This window comes from Microtus pennsylvanicus, chromosome 19 (assembly GCF_037038515.1).
Source record: "Microtus pennsylvanicus isolate mMicPen1 chromosome 19, mMicPen1.hap1, whole genome shotgun sequence".
Classification (NCBI taxonomy): Eukaryota; Metazoa; Chordata; class Mammalia; order Rodentia; family Cricetidae; genus Microtus; species Microtus pennsylvanicus.
This window is the reverse complement of record NC_134597.1, coordinates 16,276,827-16,291,795: the sequence shown is the minus strand read 5'-3', so window position 1 is coordinate 16,291,795 and position 14,969 is coordinate 16,276,827. Positions and strand designations below refer to the sequence as shown.

At 40.5% G+C, this 14,969-nt stretch overlaps 1 protein-coding gene across 3 annotated transcripts in view; it reads right to left on the bottom strand.

The window, feature by feature from the left end:
- Ing3 (inhibitor of growth family member 3) overlaps positions 1–14,006 on the bottom strand; it is a 30,203-nt gene extending 16,197 nt beyond the window's left edge. For 2 of the 3 annotated variants that reach the window (XM_075953498.1, XM_075953499.1), the window contains exons 1-4: positions 13,768–13,912; positions 13,460–13,531; positions 11,236–11,336; positions 9,556–9,621 (exon numbers count right to left, since the gene is read on the bottom strand). In XM_075953498.1, coding sequence (XP_075809613.1) covers positions 9,556–9,621; positions 11,236–11,336; positions 13,460–13,531; positions 13,768–13,795 — 267 coding nt within the window. In that variant the 5' untranslated portion in view covers positions 13,796–13,912. Of the gene's footprint in view, positions 1–9,555; positions 9,622–11,235; positions 11,337–13,459; positions 13,532–13,767 lie in introns of all 3 variants that reach the window. The other variant, XM_075953497.1, reaches the window with a different exon arrangement.
- Positions 14,007–14,969: the final 963 nt, after the last annotated feature.

The window sequence follows — 14,969 nt, the reverse complement described above, 5'->3', positions numbered from 1 at the left end:
CAGTCAAACAGAGTTCAGAGGAAAAGAAAGGACGGTCCAGCCTGTGATATATAGAACAGAGAGGGAGAATGCTGGAATCTCAGTTGGGAAGGTAGTCTAAAGCGATGTGAAGGTGTTTCCCCCACACCATACACTTAATTCATTCTAGTTCTCTACTTAAAAATCATTTTATTTGATATATTATTGATGAAGTTCAGTAGATGGCTCAGAAGAAGCAACAGAATTTAAAGAATTAACAATCCTCAGAACTAATTTCCTACCTCAGCAGGCAGAGCAACCATAACCACCCTGAGGGTGCAAGCTCTGGAAATGGCTTCTTGATTTAAAAGCAACTGTGAACTAATTACTTTCTAAGCAACTCTTGGGCAATGTGAATTATTTTCCTTAAATTTACTAAAACAAAATGAGAAGTTAGAAAGTAAGTTGAGTAGGAGATTTAACTTTTGCTAAAACCATAAGACACTCTGTAAACAGTAGTGAAGAGCTATAAAGAACTGAACTGAACTGAAATCACATGCCTTCCCCACAAAAATGGCAAGGTCCTGTTCTTTCTGCTTGCTGAAGTGCACACACAGGTATCAGACAAAGCAAGCTCTTAGACTGTGCCACCCCCAACACACACAAACACACACACACACACACACACACACACACACACACACACACACACACACACTTGAACCAGTAAGGTTGCTTTACAATAATAAAGAAGGTACTGGCCTACTAAGGAGAGATTTTGTGCTTTCTCACAGATTCCAAACCAAAGCTAAACATAGACTCTTAGCATTGATCAATGGAAATAAATGGTATCCACAAAAACTCTCCTGTTCTAGCTACAAATCACTCTATAACCTCAACCACAATGGCTAAGTTTAAACTACTGTCTTTTTCCAGAAATATTCTGAGACAAAGAAAACATTATTTAGCATATTCATGATCATAAAGAATTTAGTCACACTTGGCCTCTTTGTATAAAACAACAAAAAAACCTACATGTCTTAATATTTTAGAGTTGAAATACTTCATTTTTCTCCTTTGAATCTCCCAGTTTTTTAATGTTAAGAATTTACTGATGAACCTAAATTAAATTTACGTATAACTTTAAAGAGTTTCTATATGATCAATTACTTAAACGACAGTCAAATCTTTTAATTTAGATATCTAGCTTGACCTTAAAGAATGGGCAAACAAGTTATTAAGTTCCAAGAGAAAATCTACAGCAATTAGAGGCAAGTTATTCCATGAGAGGGTTTTGCTATAAGGAAAAAGATAAATTGGTATATGTGTGGGGGGAGAGAATGGAGGGCAGTAATGACAACAAAGTATCCTCTGATAAATCATAAAAATGGCTCATTACATCCCTAAATTATATGACTAGATAAAAATGTGAACTATTCTCCTTTGACTGAACCAAATACTTGGAAAATAAGCTACATCTAACCACCTCCCTGAAAGACAGCAGGGAAAGACAACAAATCAAAGGTCAGGCTCATATAATACTAATTTCTTAATTAGAGGATCAGGGAGAGAACTCTCAAGTTCACAGGTAGAATAGGTCTGAGGTTCGGTCATCTCGGGGGCAGCCAGAACATATAAACAGAATTTTATTCTAATTTTAGTGGAGTGCAGATAAATCAACTTTACTGGGTATTGCAATGTAATACTTCTTAGACAGTAGTATTTGGTTAAGGAACACAAATTATTATTTAATGACTGTTTACATATTAGGATTTTAGGAAATTATCTAACAAGGTAATTTTTTGTTTTGTTTCCAGAAGTTTCTACATTTGTAGATGCTTACTATGGTTTCCTTCCTTAACAAATGACATAACCAGTGTAGTTTGGTCATAGGAATATATCCATTTACAACTGATATTAAAAGGAAATAAAATACTACAGTGTGAAAAAACACAATAAAACCCCATTTTCTATAAAACATGAAACATGAAGTTTGACAGTAGACAGGTTCAGTGCCTCCTACTGGAAATGTATGTACAGAACTTCAAAGGTGTTGTAGATTTCAAATGCTTTCAGATTTGGGGAGGTTTACTTATACTACTAAGATATCCTGAGGACAGAATCAAGACTCAAAGCAAACTTCATTTTCATTTCATACACACATAATCTAGAGAGACTATCCATATCCTGTTTTGCCACTAACTTGTCACTTGTTTTTTTTTTTTTAACGTGTAACATCGTGTCAACACCCACAAAAGTTCAATTTTTGGGAAGCATTTCATATTTTGAACCATCAGATCGGTAAATCAGTAAAGCCTACTCTTGCTTGGTGGAAGGTATCCTTACGGCTTGAGCCATCTTGCTAAGTCAAATATTTAGTATTTTAAAATATCCCTTTTTGCTGAACAAATTTGAAAATATTCCTTTAGAATAGCTCTTTTGCAATTATATACCTTAGGAAAAAACTATCTAAACTGAAGAAACTAAAAAACATGAGAACATATTAAAAAGAATAGTAAAAAGAACTGAGCAAAGACAGGATCAAGAAGGACCCTGGAGAACATAGTAAAATAAATCCATAATAAAATATCAATGGATTTCAACCAAGAACAGAGCATAGTGAGTGTGTATTTTAGGATAAACATGATAGATTTATCAACTCAGGTTGGGCAGCTCACAGTTACTATTATCTGCATTTGACCAGTTGTGGTGGATCTCCGTAATAGTCTCCATCTGTTCCAAAAAAGTTTCTTTGATGATGTAAGAGCTACACTTACCACGGGTTTAGGAAAGTGGCAGCAGGAGGTTCTCCTCTAGGGTCTATAACCCCTCCAGCCATCAGTATCTGCATAGCTTTACAGTATCAGGCTTTCAATCCAATTGGACAGCTATTGGTTACACCCAAGACAGAAGAGCCACTACTGCAGCATTGGGGATATCTTGCTATGCCAGTCATTGTTATGACTCAAAAACTTTATGGTTGGGTAGGACGTGGGTACTCAGGGAAAACTGCAGAAGGTGTGTGTGTGTGTGAAGATTAAGTGCCCAAGGACCAGGAAATGTAAACCTGGATGTCTTCTTGACATAACAGGGAAGCTGCACCCATGAAATTTCAACAATGTGATTGCCTAAGAACTGCACAATGAATACCAATTGCCATGCCAACACAGATAGAGAAGTTTTACATCCCTGCATGAAGAGCTATGGGAAATCAATGGCTGGTGAGAGAAGAATCAGTTTTCTCCTAGGATGAGCTCCCTGATAGGTTATCCAATCCCAATTGGTCTGCCCTAAATGCATGTATATATGAGCAATGTTAAACAGACTCAGCAGGAGATCTCCCCCTACACACACACTCCCACTCACTCAATGTACACACAGATATATAGAGAAAAAGATTAGATAGACAATCAGTAAATGATAGATATATGTAATAATTAAAAAGCGGTCATGGGTTTGTGAGGCAATGAGGGGGCCCAGGGAAGACTTGGAGAGAAAAAGGTAAAAATGATAAAAAAAAAATATATATACTATTCATGTATGAAACTCTCCAAAAAAAAAAAACCTTCATTTTAAAAAGGATCCAAGTTGAAACACAATTTAGAAAGGCTACTCTAGTCTTTCTAGCAAGTGATGACTATATTAGAGGGGTTAGCACTTGAAACAATACAAGAGGGTTTCTAGAGACTAGCTCTTTATCTTGTCTGGGCTATGGTTCCAACATTAGTGAAAATCTAAGTAACATATTTAGTGTATGTATATTATATTCTAATTACACTCCAATTTTTAAAAATCACCAGAAGTACGGTAGGCTAAACAAGTAGGGAGAAATTACTGGGTGGGTAAGCAGATCAGGCCGTGGAGATTAAGTATGGGGAAGACGGGGTGAAGGACTGTAGTCTCCCAATCTGAGAAACTACAGATCAGTGGATCTTCTGAGACAAGGGGTGGGGGTGAGAAAGAAGGGAAAAGTCTCAGATAATGTGATTCAGCAACTCAGAAATGTTCAGACTTAAGGGATTGCTGTCCAGCTTATGAAACCAAGAGAACACATGGAAAGGTAACTGAGAGAAGTGTTTCTCTACCGTGTGGGAGTTATGTGGGTAGGAAATACAAGAGTACACGACCAACCAATTTACTGTATGGTATGGTAATTGATCTTCTCTGCCCTCTGGTCAGGGAATAAAAGAAAATTATCTATGAGTAACACTTGAAGAATAAGAAAGAGTAAGTGCCAAGAACTAAGCCCACGAACACCATCAATAAGAGCTACACAAGAGACCAAGAAAGCCACAAAGGTGGCAACGTTTTAGTGGAGCTTTTATGTAAAAAAACATGAGCCAAAATGACAATAAAAAGAAAATGGTAAACAGCATTCAATTTCCCAACAGAGTCAAAATGGACTATGAGTGCCCAATGGATTAAATAAAGAAGTCATCAAATGAAGTTTCAAGGGCCTGGCACAGAGAATACAAACTGCCATGGACTTGAGTGGCAACTAAAGATAAGAGAATGTCAAAAAGCATGAATGAGAAACTCAAGGAAGACTGTGCTTCAAAAAAGATTTGTTTGGGTGTCTAAGTGTCTTTAAAAAATAAGGGAGAAGCAAATGCTTAAATGCTGGGGTATACAGCCAAGAGACAAGAAAAGAAAATATAAAAAGGAAAACAAAGACTGAAGAATGGAATGCATATGTGATACAGCAAAGCCAAAGAAGATATTAGAAGGGATGGGAACAGTAGTAAAAGTGAACGTTTATAAGTTCAAGGCTAGCCTGGACTACAAGGAGAGCCCATCAGAGACAGACAGACGGCAGAGTGGGGGTATGGAGGAATAAGAGGTAAGTAAAGCTATAGAAAGACGACTCACTGAATAACTGACAGGAAGAGATAATGGCCCAGAGATAATTGCAAAAGCGGTTACTAAAAAGCCTCAAATTATATTCTTGTCAGTGCAAGATGAGGTCACATGACTGGAGTGGGAATTTTGGTAGGAAACGAGGGCATTGTTTTGGAATAACCATGGGGAAGAACAAAACAGAAAGAGACTCCATTTAAGCACAAGGATCAATGCACAGTGTCTAAGGAAAGGGTCCAAATATTGAGAGAAACCAACAGGCCTGCAGGTGCACCAGCTTCAGAGCTGCCTCGCACCTCCAACTGTGCAACTGTCGGAGCCAGGGAAGACATTTTAAGATGGCAGTGATGCAGAAGAGGTGCTGAGGAAAAGTCCACGTGGATGAAAGAGCAAGAGCTCAATAGACTCAGATAAAGAAGGATGGTAAAGTAGAAAGAAATGAGGCCCAGATGCAAGCGGTATTTCAGAGGTGGAGAGAGTTACATGGTTCAGGTTCAGCACGTGAGGAGCGCTGACAGAGGACTAAATGACTGGTGGTAGGATGGCTCATAGGAGAACAAACGGGAGCCAGGGCCCTGGTTCCTAATGAAAGGCACTGCTATAGAAGCCATTAAAAGTTGTCGACAATGAGAAGTAGAGGAAAATTAAGATGATTAAATCTCAAAAAGGAATTTTGAAACCTCGTATGCAGGGGCTAGGGAGATGACTCAGTAGTTAAGTGCATATACTGCTTTGCTGAGGACATATTTGTACCCAGCTCCCAATGGCCTGTCTCTAACTCCAAAGGTTCCAAAATCCTCTCCTGGACTCACTCTATCTATCTATCTATCTATCTATCTATCTATCTATCTATCTATCTATCTATCTATCTATCTATCTATCTATCTAATGTCTACCTACCTACCTCCCTATCTCTCTCTCTCACACACACATACATACAAAAAAATATTAATAAAATCTGTGTTACTGAGGTATGATATAACACATGAAAACATATGATGTGCACTATTCAAATCAGAATAAATGCACCCATCTCCTTGGCACTTGATTTTTTGTTCTTAAGGGCAAAAACAATGGGACCCATTCTTCGAACTTTTTAAGACAACACACCCCAGTGCCAGTAGGTACTGTAACTTAGTATCTACTCACCAACCTCCCCCATGATCCCTAGCATCTTCACAACCTTTAGCTTAATTCTGAATTAGGTATTTAGATTCTACCTAAGAGATAACGCAGATAAAAGGTACATCAATAGGCATAAAAGGGTTATTAAAAGAGCAATGGTATCATTTAAAAAAAAAGGGAGGCAAGGTACCAGAAAGGGCAGTAGAGGTGGCAAGGAGAAATGTAGAAGGAGCGGCGGGCCGCTTCCTGCCACCCAGCTCCCAGCCACTTGGCTAGCTTATGCCCAGAAATAACAACACACAAACTGTATTCTTTCAAACACTTCCTGGCCCATTAGTTTTAGCCTCTTATTGGCTAATTCTCACATCTTGCTTAACCCATTTCTAATTTGTGTAGCACCACAAAGTGGTGGCTTACCAGGAAAGATTCAGCATGTCTGACCTGGTGGCTGGCTCCATTGCATCTGACCTCACTTCCCTTCTTCCCAGCATTCTGTTCTGTCTACTCCACCAACCTAAGGGCTGGCTTATCAAATGGCCAAGGTTTCTTTATTAACCAATGAAATCAACACAAAACAGAAGACCCTCCCACATCGGGGAAAGGAAAAAAAGAAAAGAAAAATGTCAGGCCTAGCTAGAAATATTAGTACATAAAAGAAAATAGTTTCAATTTGGAAGGGCTGAGAAAACTCCAGTTGGAAAAAGGAGATCAAAGTGAGTCTTTAGAGGAGAGAAAGCTATTCTACGAGTGGGGTGTGTGCTCGTGTGCTTGCATGCATGTATGTGCACGTAGGTGTATGTTTGTGCATGCAAGTGTGCATGAAAATAGTTTACCAGAGATTAAAAAGTCATTTTATAGATAAGCTGAGGTTAGAGATGAAATGGTTTAGAGTCACAGCCACTGAAGCATTTGACAAGGGTTTCTATTGCCATTGCTACAAAATTATGGATGGCCACTTATCCTGTCTACTCCATGTACTAAGAACCTGGCTGATTATAGTCATTAAAAACAAACAAACAAAACCTCAACTACTTGGTCTCTCACCAGAACTTTATGACCATATAATCCTACAGCTGAAGACACCATACAAAGGTAAGACAGAGGCGTCAAAACAGAACTAGGCTGGAAGTTTTCTTCCCACCGCTACTATGAGAGAAACATCACCACTCTTCCCCAGCTGCGAGCCATGAGGTATAGTAACAACTGGCAAGGTAAGATGTGCCCTCTGGTTCCAAAGTGCCTTGAATGTTATGGAGCTAGCAGACAGCTGACTGGATGTGAAGCCCACTCCACAGGAGGGCGTCCATGCCTAACACTGTAAGCATGGCAAGGAGTTCACGTCTGGGGAGACAAAGGCCTTCCAGGAAAACCTACTAATATGGTTTTGCTAAATGGCCACCTTGTCAAATTTCCTTCTAAATACTCATGTTTATTTGTACACCTTAGTGTTGTTCTCAGACTGGGTCAGAGAAGCCACTTAGTACAGTATGTGGCAGTTAAAGCAGGCTCTTCTTAACTAGTCAAAGCACCACGACTACAGGATGGGGTAGTCAGCCCTAAGGGCGACCTCCTCATAATCCCTTCCGAGGCTTTGGGAACATGGTGGTGCAGCCAGAGGCAGGGAGGTGGGAAACAGAACACAACTCTGGACAGGACACAGCACTGCGCTGGTGAATTCACTGCAGCTGAGTTACTTGCACAAAACTGAGTCTGTCACCGTTTCATCATGGATAACAGAGGGACCTACGGGGTCCCACCCTTCCGGACGGTCTATTGGCAGGTAATGGTTGCTGAGGAGTAGGGTAACATTTTCTTCCGTGGTGGCACCACTGATAAGCTGCGTGCTCAAGGAAATAACTCCAACCCATGCACGTGTGAAGAACTCTAACTGAAGCAGGTCACACAGAGAAAGAAGATGCCCAAGTAGGAGGCTGGCTTCCTGAGCACAGTGAGAGTTTCGGCAGGAGTCGAATTAGAAGTGAAAATGACTAAAATCCACTATAGACATGCGCTCTAACTGTTGCAATAATGACAAAAAAGAATACAGCTCATCTGGAAGCTGCACCTGTAGTAACTAAGGTCTTAAGCACTTTCAGAAGCCTCACAATAGGAAACTCTGCGTTTTCAATGAAGCTTTGCTTTTTTCACATCAGTTTATTTGCAGCTATTCCTTTCAATCACTTGTCAGTGCAGCAAGCTTAAAAAGATAATTAAAATTCCCTATATAAAAACGATAGCATACTTTCTTCCATACGACTGATACTGAAGTGTAACGCATTTGACTATATGCATTGTCAATACAGTGGGTACCTTGTGTCCCGGTTGGCCTTAACTACAGCCATCTGAAACAGGAATGGCCTAGATCAGATTGGTCTGGGGGCATGTATGGGGGAGGGGTTGTCTCGACTGTTAATTCTATGGGAGGGTCCTGTCCACTGCGAGTGGTACCATTCCTTGGGCAGGTGGTCCTGGGCTCTACAAGCTAGCTGAGCATGAGCGTATAAGTCAGCAAGTACAGTTCCTTCATGGTTTCTACTTCAAATTCAGTCCCGTCTTTTCTCCACAAGCAATTGTAACCTATATGATGAAATAAATCTTTTCCTCCCTGACATTGCTTTTGGTCAGAGTATTTTACAGAGATATTTATTTGGTCAGAGATCAGAATAGGACATTTTATAATGTGCCATGTTTGCTAATAACATGTTAATTGCATGTATTTTTTTCAATGATAAACTGTATCTGAAAAACACAGCAAAAATAAGATGTAAAATGTAAAAGCTGAAGTCAGTCAGAAGTGAACATTGTTTTTCTCTTTCAACTTACTCTGACACAAAGAGAGAAATTAATTTTCCTAAACTATATACTCAAGGAGAAGCTTTGCATTAAAAATAGATGTTTCGTATCATATAATAATGATACCATCATACTACCAATTTGAGAAGCAAATGCATGTGTAAATCTCTTCTTGGGAATTCCAAACTTTAAGAAATACTGTTGCAAAAAAGAAACACCTTTTTTCCTTTTCTTTTCTTTTTATTAAAATTTTGTGACATACAATATATTTTTATCAAGTTTTTCTCCTCCCCCAGTTCCTCCAGGATCCTCCCCATCCCCTCGCCCTCCCAACTCCATGTTCTTTCTCTCTCTCTCTTAAGAACAATACAAAACAACCCCCTCCCCAAAACAAAGGAGAAAACAAAACAAAACAAGAAACGGTAAGACAGAAAACAAGAAAAAACAAAACAAAAAGTATACACTTAACATGGAACCCTCTTTCTCATTTTAATCAGACTACTGAAACCAACACAGTACTCTTAATTACATTTTATCATAGAAATAATTTCAAAATGTTAGAAAAAAGGTTTATTAAATATAATCAATTCTTTCTGAAATAAAACTATCCCCCACAATCTTACAGTAATCTTCATTAATGTGTGGCTTTCGATCTATTAACTAAACACTGTGCACTTCCATGACTCTTCCTCAAAGACAGACGCTGAACTCTCAAATTAAATGTGATCAAGAGAGCAACATTCCAGATTACATTTAAATAAACTGATAACAAAATCCTGAATATTGGTAAGCATTATATAATATGCACATTATTTTACTTACCAAATCATATATTTGGTTTGCCAACTGTACTTTCTCATCTGCATCTTCCAAAGCCTTATAGTAGTCCTAAAGAAAAATTTTCATTTTAAGCATTGGTAACTTTAGCATGCATACATACATACATATATATTTCTGCCTTTTCATTATTCATTTCATACACTTGTTATCATCTAGGCATCTCATATTAGCAAGAGTAAGCCTCCCATGGCAGGGCTGGTTTGGAGAGCATTAGAAATGAAGCGCAATGTCAAAAAGTAAAAGAATATGTTTAAAAATCTAGAAAAGACAAATAAAAATATGCTAAGTTCAGTCTCCTTAGTAGAAAGTTATGAGTTAATAAATATATAAAGAATGAAACAATGCTAAGATTTAGCTAACATATAAAACATACCAACACTTCATTTATACAACTTAAAAATACTTATCTTATGTGTATATGTTGCCTGCATGTATGTATGTATGCCTACCACATGCCCCCGAAGTCAGAAGGGGACATCAGATCCATTCAAACTGCAATTACATATGGTTCTGAGCCATTATGTGGGTGCTGGGAATAAAACCAGGTCTTCTGGAAGAGCAGTCAGTGCTCTTAATCATTGAGCCATTTTTCCAGTCCTGATTTTTATGGCAAAAACACAGCCTTACATTGGATTCTGACCTGCACGTTTCTGCTGTCCAACTGGTCTTCAGCTCTAGGTATAAATTCATACCACCCAAATTGTAGTTTATAGTTTTTCATATCATGATTTTAAAAAACAAAATTATTTTTTAAACAAGAAAAAAGTATATGAGCTTCCATAAATCATTAGGCTTTTGGGGGTCTGTTCAAGTTGGGCTACATCAAATACCTTTCAGAGGAAGGGGATGGCCAATGAACCCTGGATTTACATATGCAAGTTCTAAACTCCTACGTACCTGGGTCCCCAGGTATTTAATAAGGCTGGACTACTTCTCTCATGACTTCAGATTTTCCCCTTCCTAACAGAAACACTCTTCCTTCCAGATGGAAGAATAACACAACTATGAAAATTTTAGTTCCAAAATTAATTTTTCTGTAGATCCCTGAAAATTTATATAAAGGTTGGGTGTAGTTACGTATTCTTCCTCATATTAAAGGACCTGACCAGAGTCAAGCAGCTCAATGGCAGTGAGGACCAAAACCAAGTCTTTGGAGCTGGGGGCTTCCAGTGCAGCCTTGAAAACACCAGATCCCACAGCACAGCACTCAGTGAGCATATCTAAGCTGCACTCTAATCAGGAGGACACTAGCTAAACCTCAGAAAGAACTACAGGGATTGGAAATCAGTGGTTCTCAGTCCTTCTAATGCTGTGACTCTTTATGTTGTGGTGATCCCAACCATAAAATTATTATGTTGCTACTTCATAACTAATTTTTCTACCATTATGAATGGTAAGGTAAATATCTGTGTTCTCCGTTATAAATCCATAATGTAAATATCTGTTTTCTGATGGTCTTGGAGACCCCTGTGAAAGGGCTGTTCGACCCCTAGAGGGGTCATGACCCACAAAATGAGAATCACTGCTCTAAAACATAACAAGCACCCCCAAGTCACTGATAATGTTGCTTCATTCAATACCCTGGGATTAACATCATTTTAAATCTCTCTCTGAGGGTCGCAGTTGTGACTGACAATCACCCAAGGTATTCATTGCACTTACTTTTTTGATGGATGCCATCTGCTCTTCTCGCCACTCGGGTTTGTTCTTCTTTGCATTCATAAAAAATTCGCTGACTCTTTGTTCTAGTTGATCCATTGCATCTGATATAATAAAATATTTCATACTTAGCTAACCAAACTGCTTTGATTTGAGGAAAGAAAAAGAAGTCTGATAACATGTACTATTTTAGTCTTCTAGGTGCTTAGCTATCAGTCTATAAACAGCAATGCCTTAGTTACCTTAGTTTCAAATAGCTGCAATATTCTGTGCTGACATTTTCTGATAATCCAGGCAGAGTCAATGACACAGACAGGTACCACAGAACTGACACTAGCTAATGGCATTACGTCGGCTGGTTATGGCATCCTTAGTGCTCACTGAGAGGACTGCTGGAAAGTCTTCATGCTTCTTTTAATAAAAATAGTGATAATACATTCAACATGTGCAGCGTGGCACCAAGCACCCCATCACTTCAGCTCATATGAAAGTTAGGAAATGTGTGATCATCTTAAGATGCCATTTATTCACTCAACATACATGATGTTTATTCTATGCAAGGGTTTTCCAAAGCCCATGCCAAAAATAGTGACTTCAGTGGATGACTGCTAAAAAAGACAAACAAATAAAAGGGATTTTTCTCTTATGGAATGGAGAAAACCTTGCTTAGTATATTTGTCATTTAAAGCATTTTACTTGCCAGGTAGTGGTGGTGCATGCCTTTAATCCCATAACTTGAAAGGCAGAGACAGGAGGATCTCTGTGAGTTCGAGGCCAGCCTGGTGTACAGAGTGAGTTACAGGACAGTCAGGGCTACACAGAGAAACCCTGTTTTGAAAAAAACAAAACAAAACAACAACAACAAAAAACCAAAAATGCATTTTTACTTTCCGTTCATTTGCCAATATTAGACATGCTGCTACTTTTGTTAACACGTAATCATGTTTAACTTCAGAAAACACCAGTTTTATAAAAAAGCAAATTTGAAAACCTTGTAGTATTTATAAACTAAATCCAAACTATCACAGAATTTTTTTTAAAAAAATTGAAAGATTAAAAATGTTTTAAATAATCCCTTACTCTACACTTATTTGTAATGGGTAGTATACATCCTAATTATCTGTATTATTTTCAATTCTCAGATTGTCTTTTAAAAAGGCCCGAGGCAGGCAGCAAAGCAGCCAAGGTGGATAAGAAACCAGTGATGCCCTAAAATGACCCCAAATCTACTGCTGTCCAGCTTTGCTCGATCCCTTTGGAATGTGCTTCAGCAAATGTTTACTACGATAACTGCATTAAGTCAAAGAAAATCACACATACACCTGCCAGACGTAGATGACGGGCTACACGGCTATGCATCCCAAGAGATGACCCAGGGACTGAGATAAGTATGATTGGGAACAAAAGGTACCAAAAAGTGGGGGGGGGGGGGGGGCTGAGAATGAAAAGAAAAGGCTCTCAACAAACTCAAGCTGCCTTTGAGTGAGCCACGTCTAATATGACTTTTCAAAAGAACGAGCTCAATTTCGGGAATAAGTCACATACAAAAACTACCAAACACTGATGGACAGAAAAAAATCAAAGCTGAGCCAGTATGGTGGTCCATGCCTATAAACCCCAGCACTAGGTAGGCAGAAGCAGGAAGATCAGGAGATTAGGGCCAACCTCCTAAGAGACCAGCCTGTGTTTGTGATTGTGTTTATAAAACTAGAAACGGGTAGGAAAGCCTACCAAATGTCTAAATTTCTATAAAGAGCAAATAGGAAGATTTGCCTAATAATTATTTTTTTCTCACTCGTTTTGGCTGGGAAAATAACCATGCTCACGACAGCTCTAAGTGTCTTTCATAAGGTGCAACTTGTCCAAGTTCGGCCTTCCAAGTCCACTAGGGTCCCTGAATCGCCGCAGAGAACCCGTGACTCTAAGTCCTTAACGCTTGAGAAATTCGGGAGACAGGGAACTTTTGAGGCTGAATGCAGAACTCCAAGTTCCACACGCAGGCTCAAGTGCAAACCTTCTGAAAAGCACGCGAGTTTCCACCGCGCTGCAGTGTCGTCATCTCCACGCTGTTGTACACAAACACTGTGTTTGCTGTGCCCCGCGTGGGAAGGGAATGGTGTGCCTGCCGCCTCCTCTAACAGCCCGGGAAAAAGTAGCGCGGAGAAGCCGCCAGGCGACGCCCGAGGGTGGCCGGGGCGGCGCGGGGCCGGGGAGAGGCGCCACTTACTCTGCACCTGCAGATCCATCTCGCGCATCTCGGTGAAGCGGTCCCGCAGGTCCATGGGCAGCTGCTCAATCACTGTCAAAGGCACAGTCCGTCAGAGGGCGGGGCCAACGGCGGAGGGACGCGCTGGCGTCACGCGTGCGTCCGTGCGTGCGTGCGGGGGGGGCGGCGGCTCACAACGAGGCTGCCAGTTACCGTGAGAAAGAAACATCCCCCGCTCCCCCTCCCTCCCGCCATCCCGCCCGCCCGGCCACTCGCGCTCCCGCCCGCCGCGGATCTCGCCCGCCGCGTCGCCGGCGCCGCGCACTCACTTTCCAAATAGTCTTCTAGGTACAACATCGCGGCCCTGACTGCTGCGGGGACGAACGGGTCCAGGGGTTTATTTGTGTCACTCGCTGTCGCCGGAGTTTTGTCCCTTCCAATATGGCGCCTCCGCTAGCAGCACCCGCTCGACTCCGGCGAAGGAAAAAAAAAAAAAAAAGCAAAAAAAAAAAAAAAGGCTCCACTTTGGCGCCTGACGGCGCTTGCCTCACTGCCGCCCGTCGTTGCCATTGGCTGCCTGGAGCGGTGACGTCAGCAGGCCGGTGCGGATCCCCGTGGTCTTCTGGGAAATGTAGTCTGTTTTTTGCAGAGCAGGGGCCCACCAGTGCGGGCCGTTCTAGGCGTCGCAACTACAGAAACCACACGCCCGCGCGAACTGAGTACGCCAGACTCCGAAATGCGGTGCTTCTGTTTATTTGTTGATTTCTTCAGGGGGATGACGGGAGTTGTATGCGCCTGTCTGACACAACTACGAACAACTTTTCACCTGTTCTGTGCTGTGATTCCAATCCCGCCGTTTGTGAGTCATGGATTTCTACCCGTGCTAGGCAAATGGCAAAGATTCCAAACGCTAGAATAATCGGCCAAGTTCGGAAAATTCGGATTGTTTAGACGAGAACTCTCTGCTGGAATTTATCTTCGTTATTCACTCCCGAGATAGAAACGGAACAGCTTGATTGTCGGCCCTGTAACTTTAAGATAATTTATACAGAGACTGGAATGAATGTGCATTTCCCAAATTAAAAGATGCCCAAAATAGTCTGCAATAGCCAGTTGTGTTTTGCGTCGTGTCTCGTTGTTCACTGTAAAGAAACTGTTCTAATACACCTGCAAATAAATAAATATAGGTAGATAACGACCAACCATAATTTATGGAGATTTCATCCATTGTTGGGATGTACCAGCAATGGTTCTAATTTATGTTGGATAAATACCTGGGTTAAGGTTTATAGTCTTGGACGGGCTGTTTTTCTACCCCTAGCAAATGTTCACTAGTAGTTAGTGTATCCCACTCTGTTTCTATCTTAAAATCCCTTTCCTAAAAATTGTGCACTAAATACATGCTTCTGTGTTTTGAGGAAATGATCCCTTCTTAGACTAGTAGCATCGAGGCACACCTGTAATCCCCAAACTGGGGGAGTTGAGACAGGAGGATCAGCAGTTAAAGGCAAGTCTTGATAACGTGGGTAGT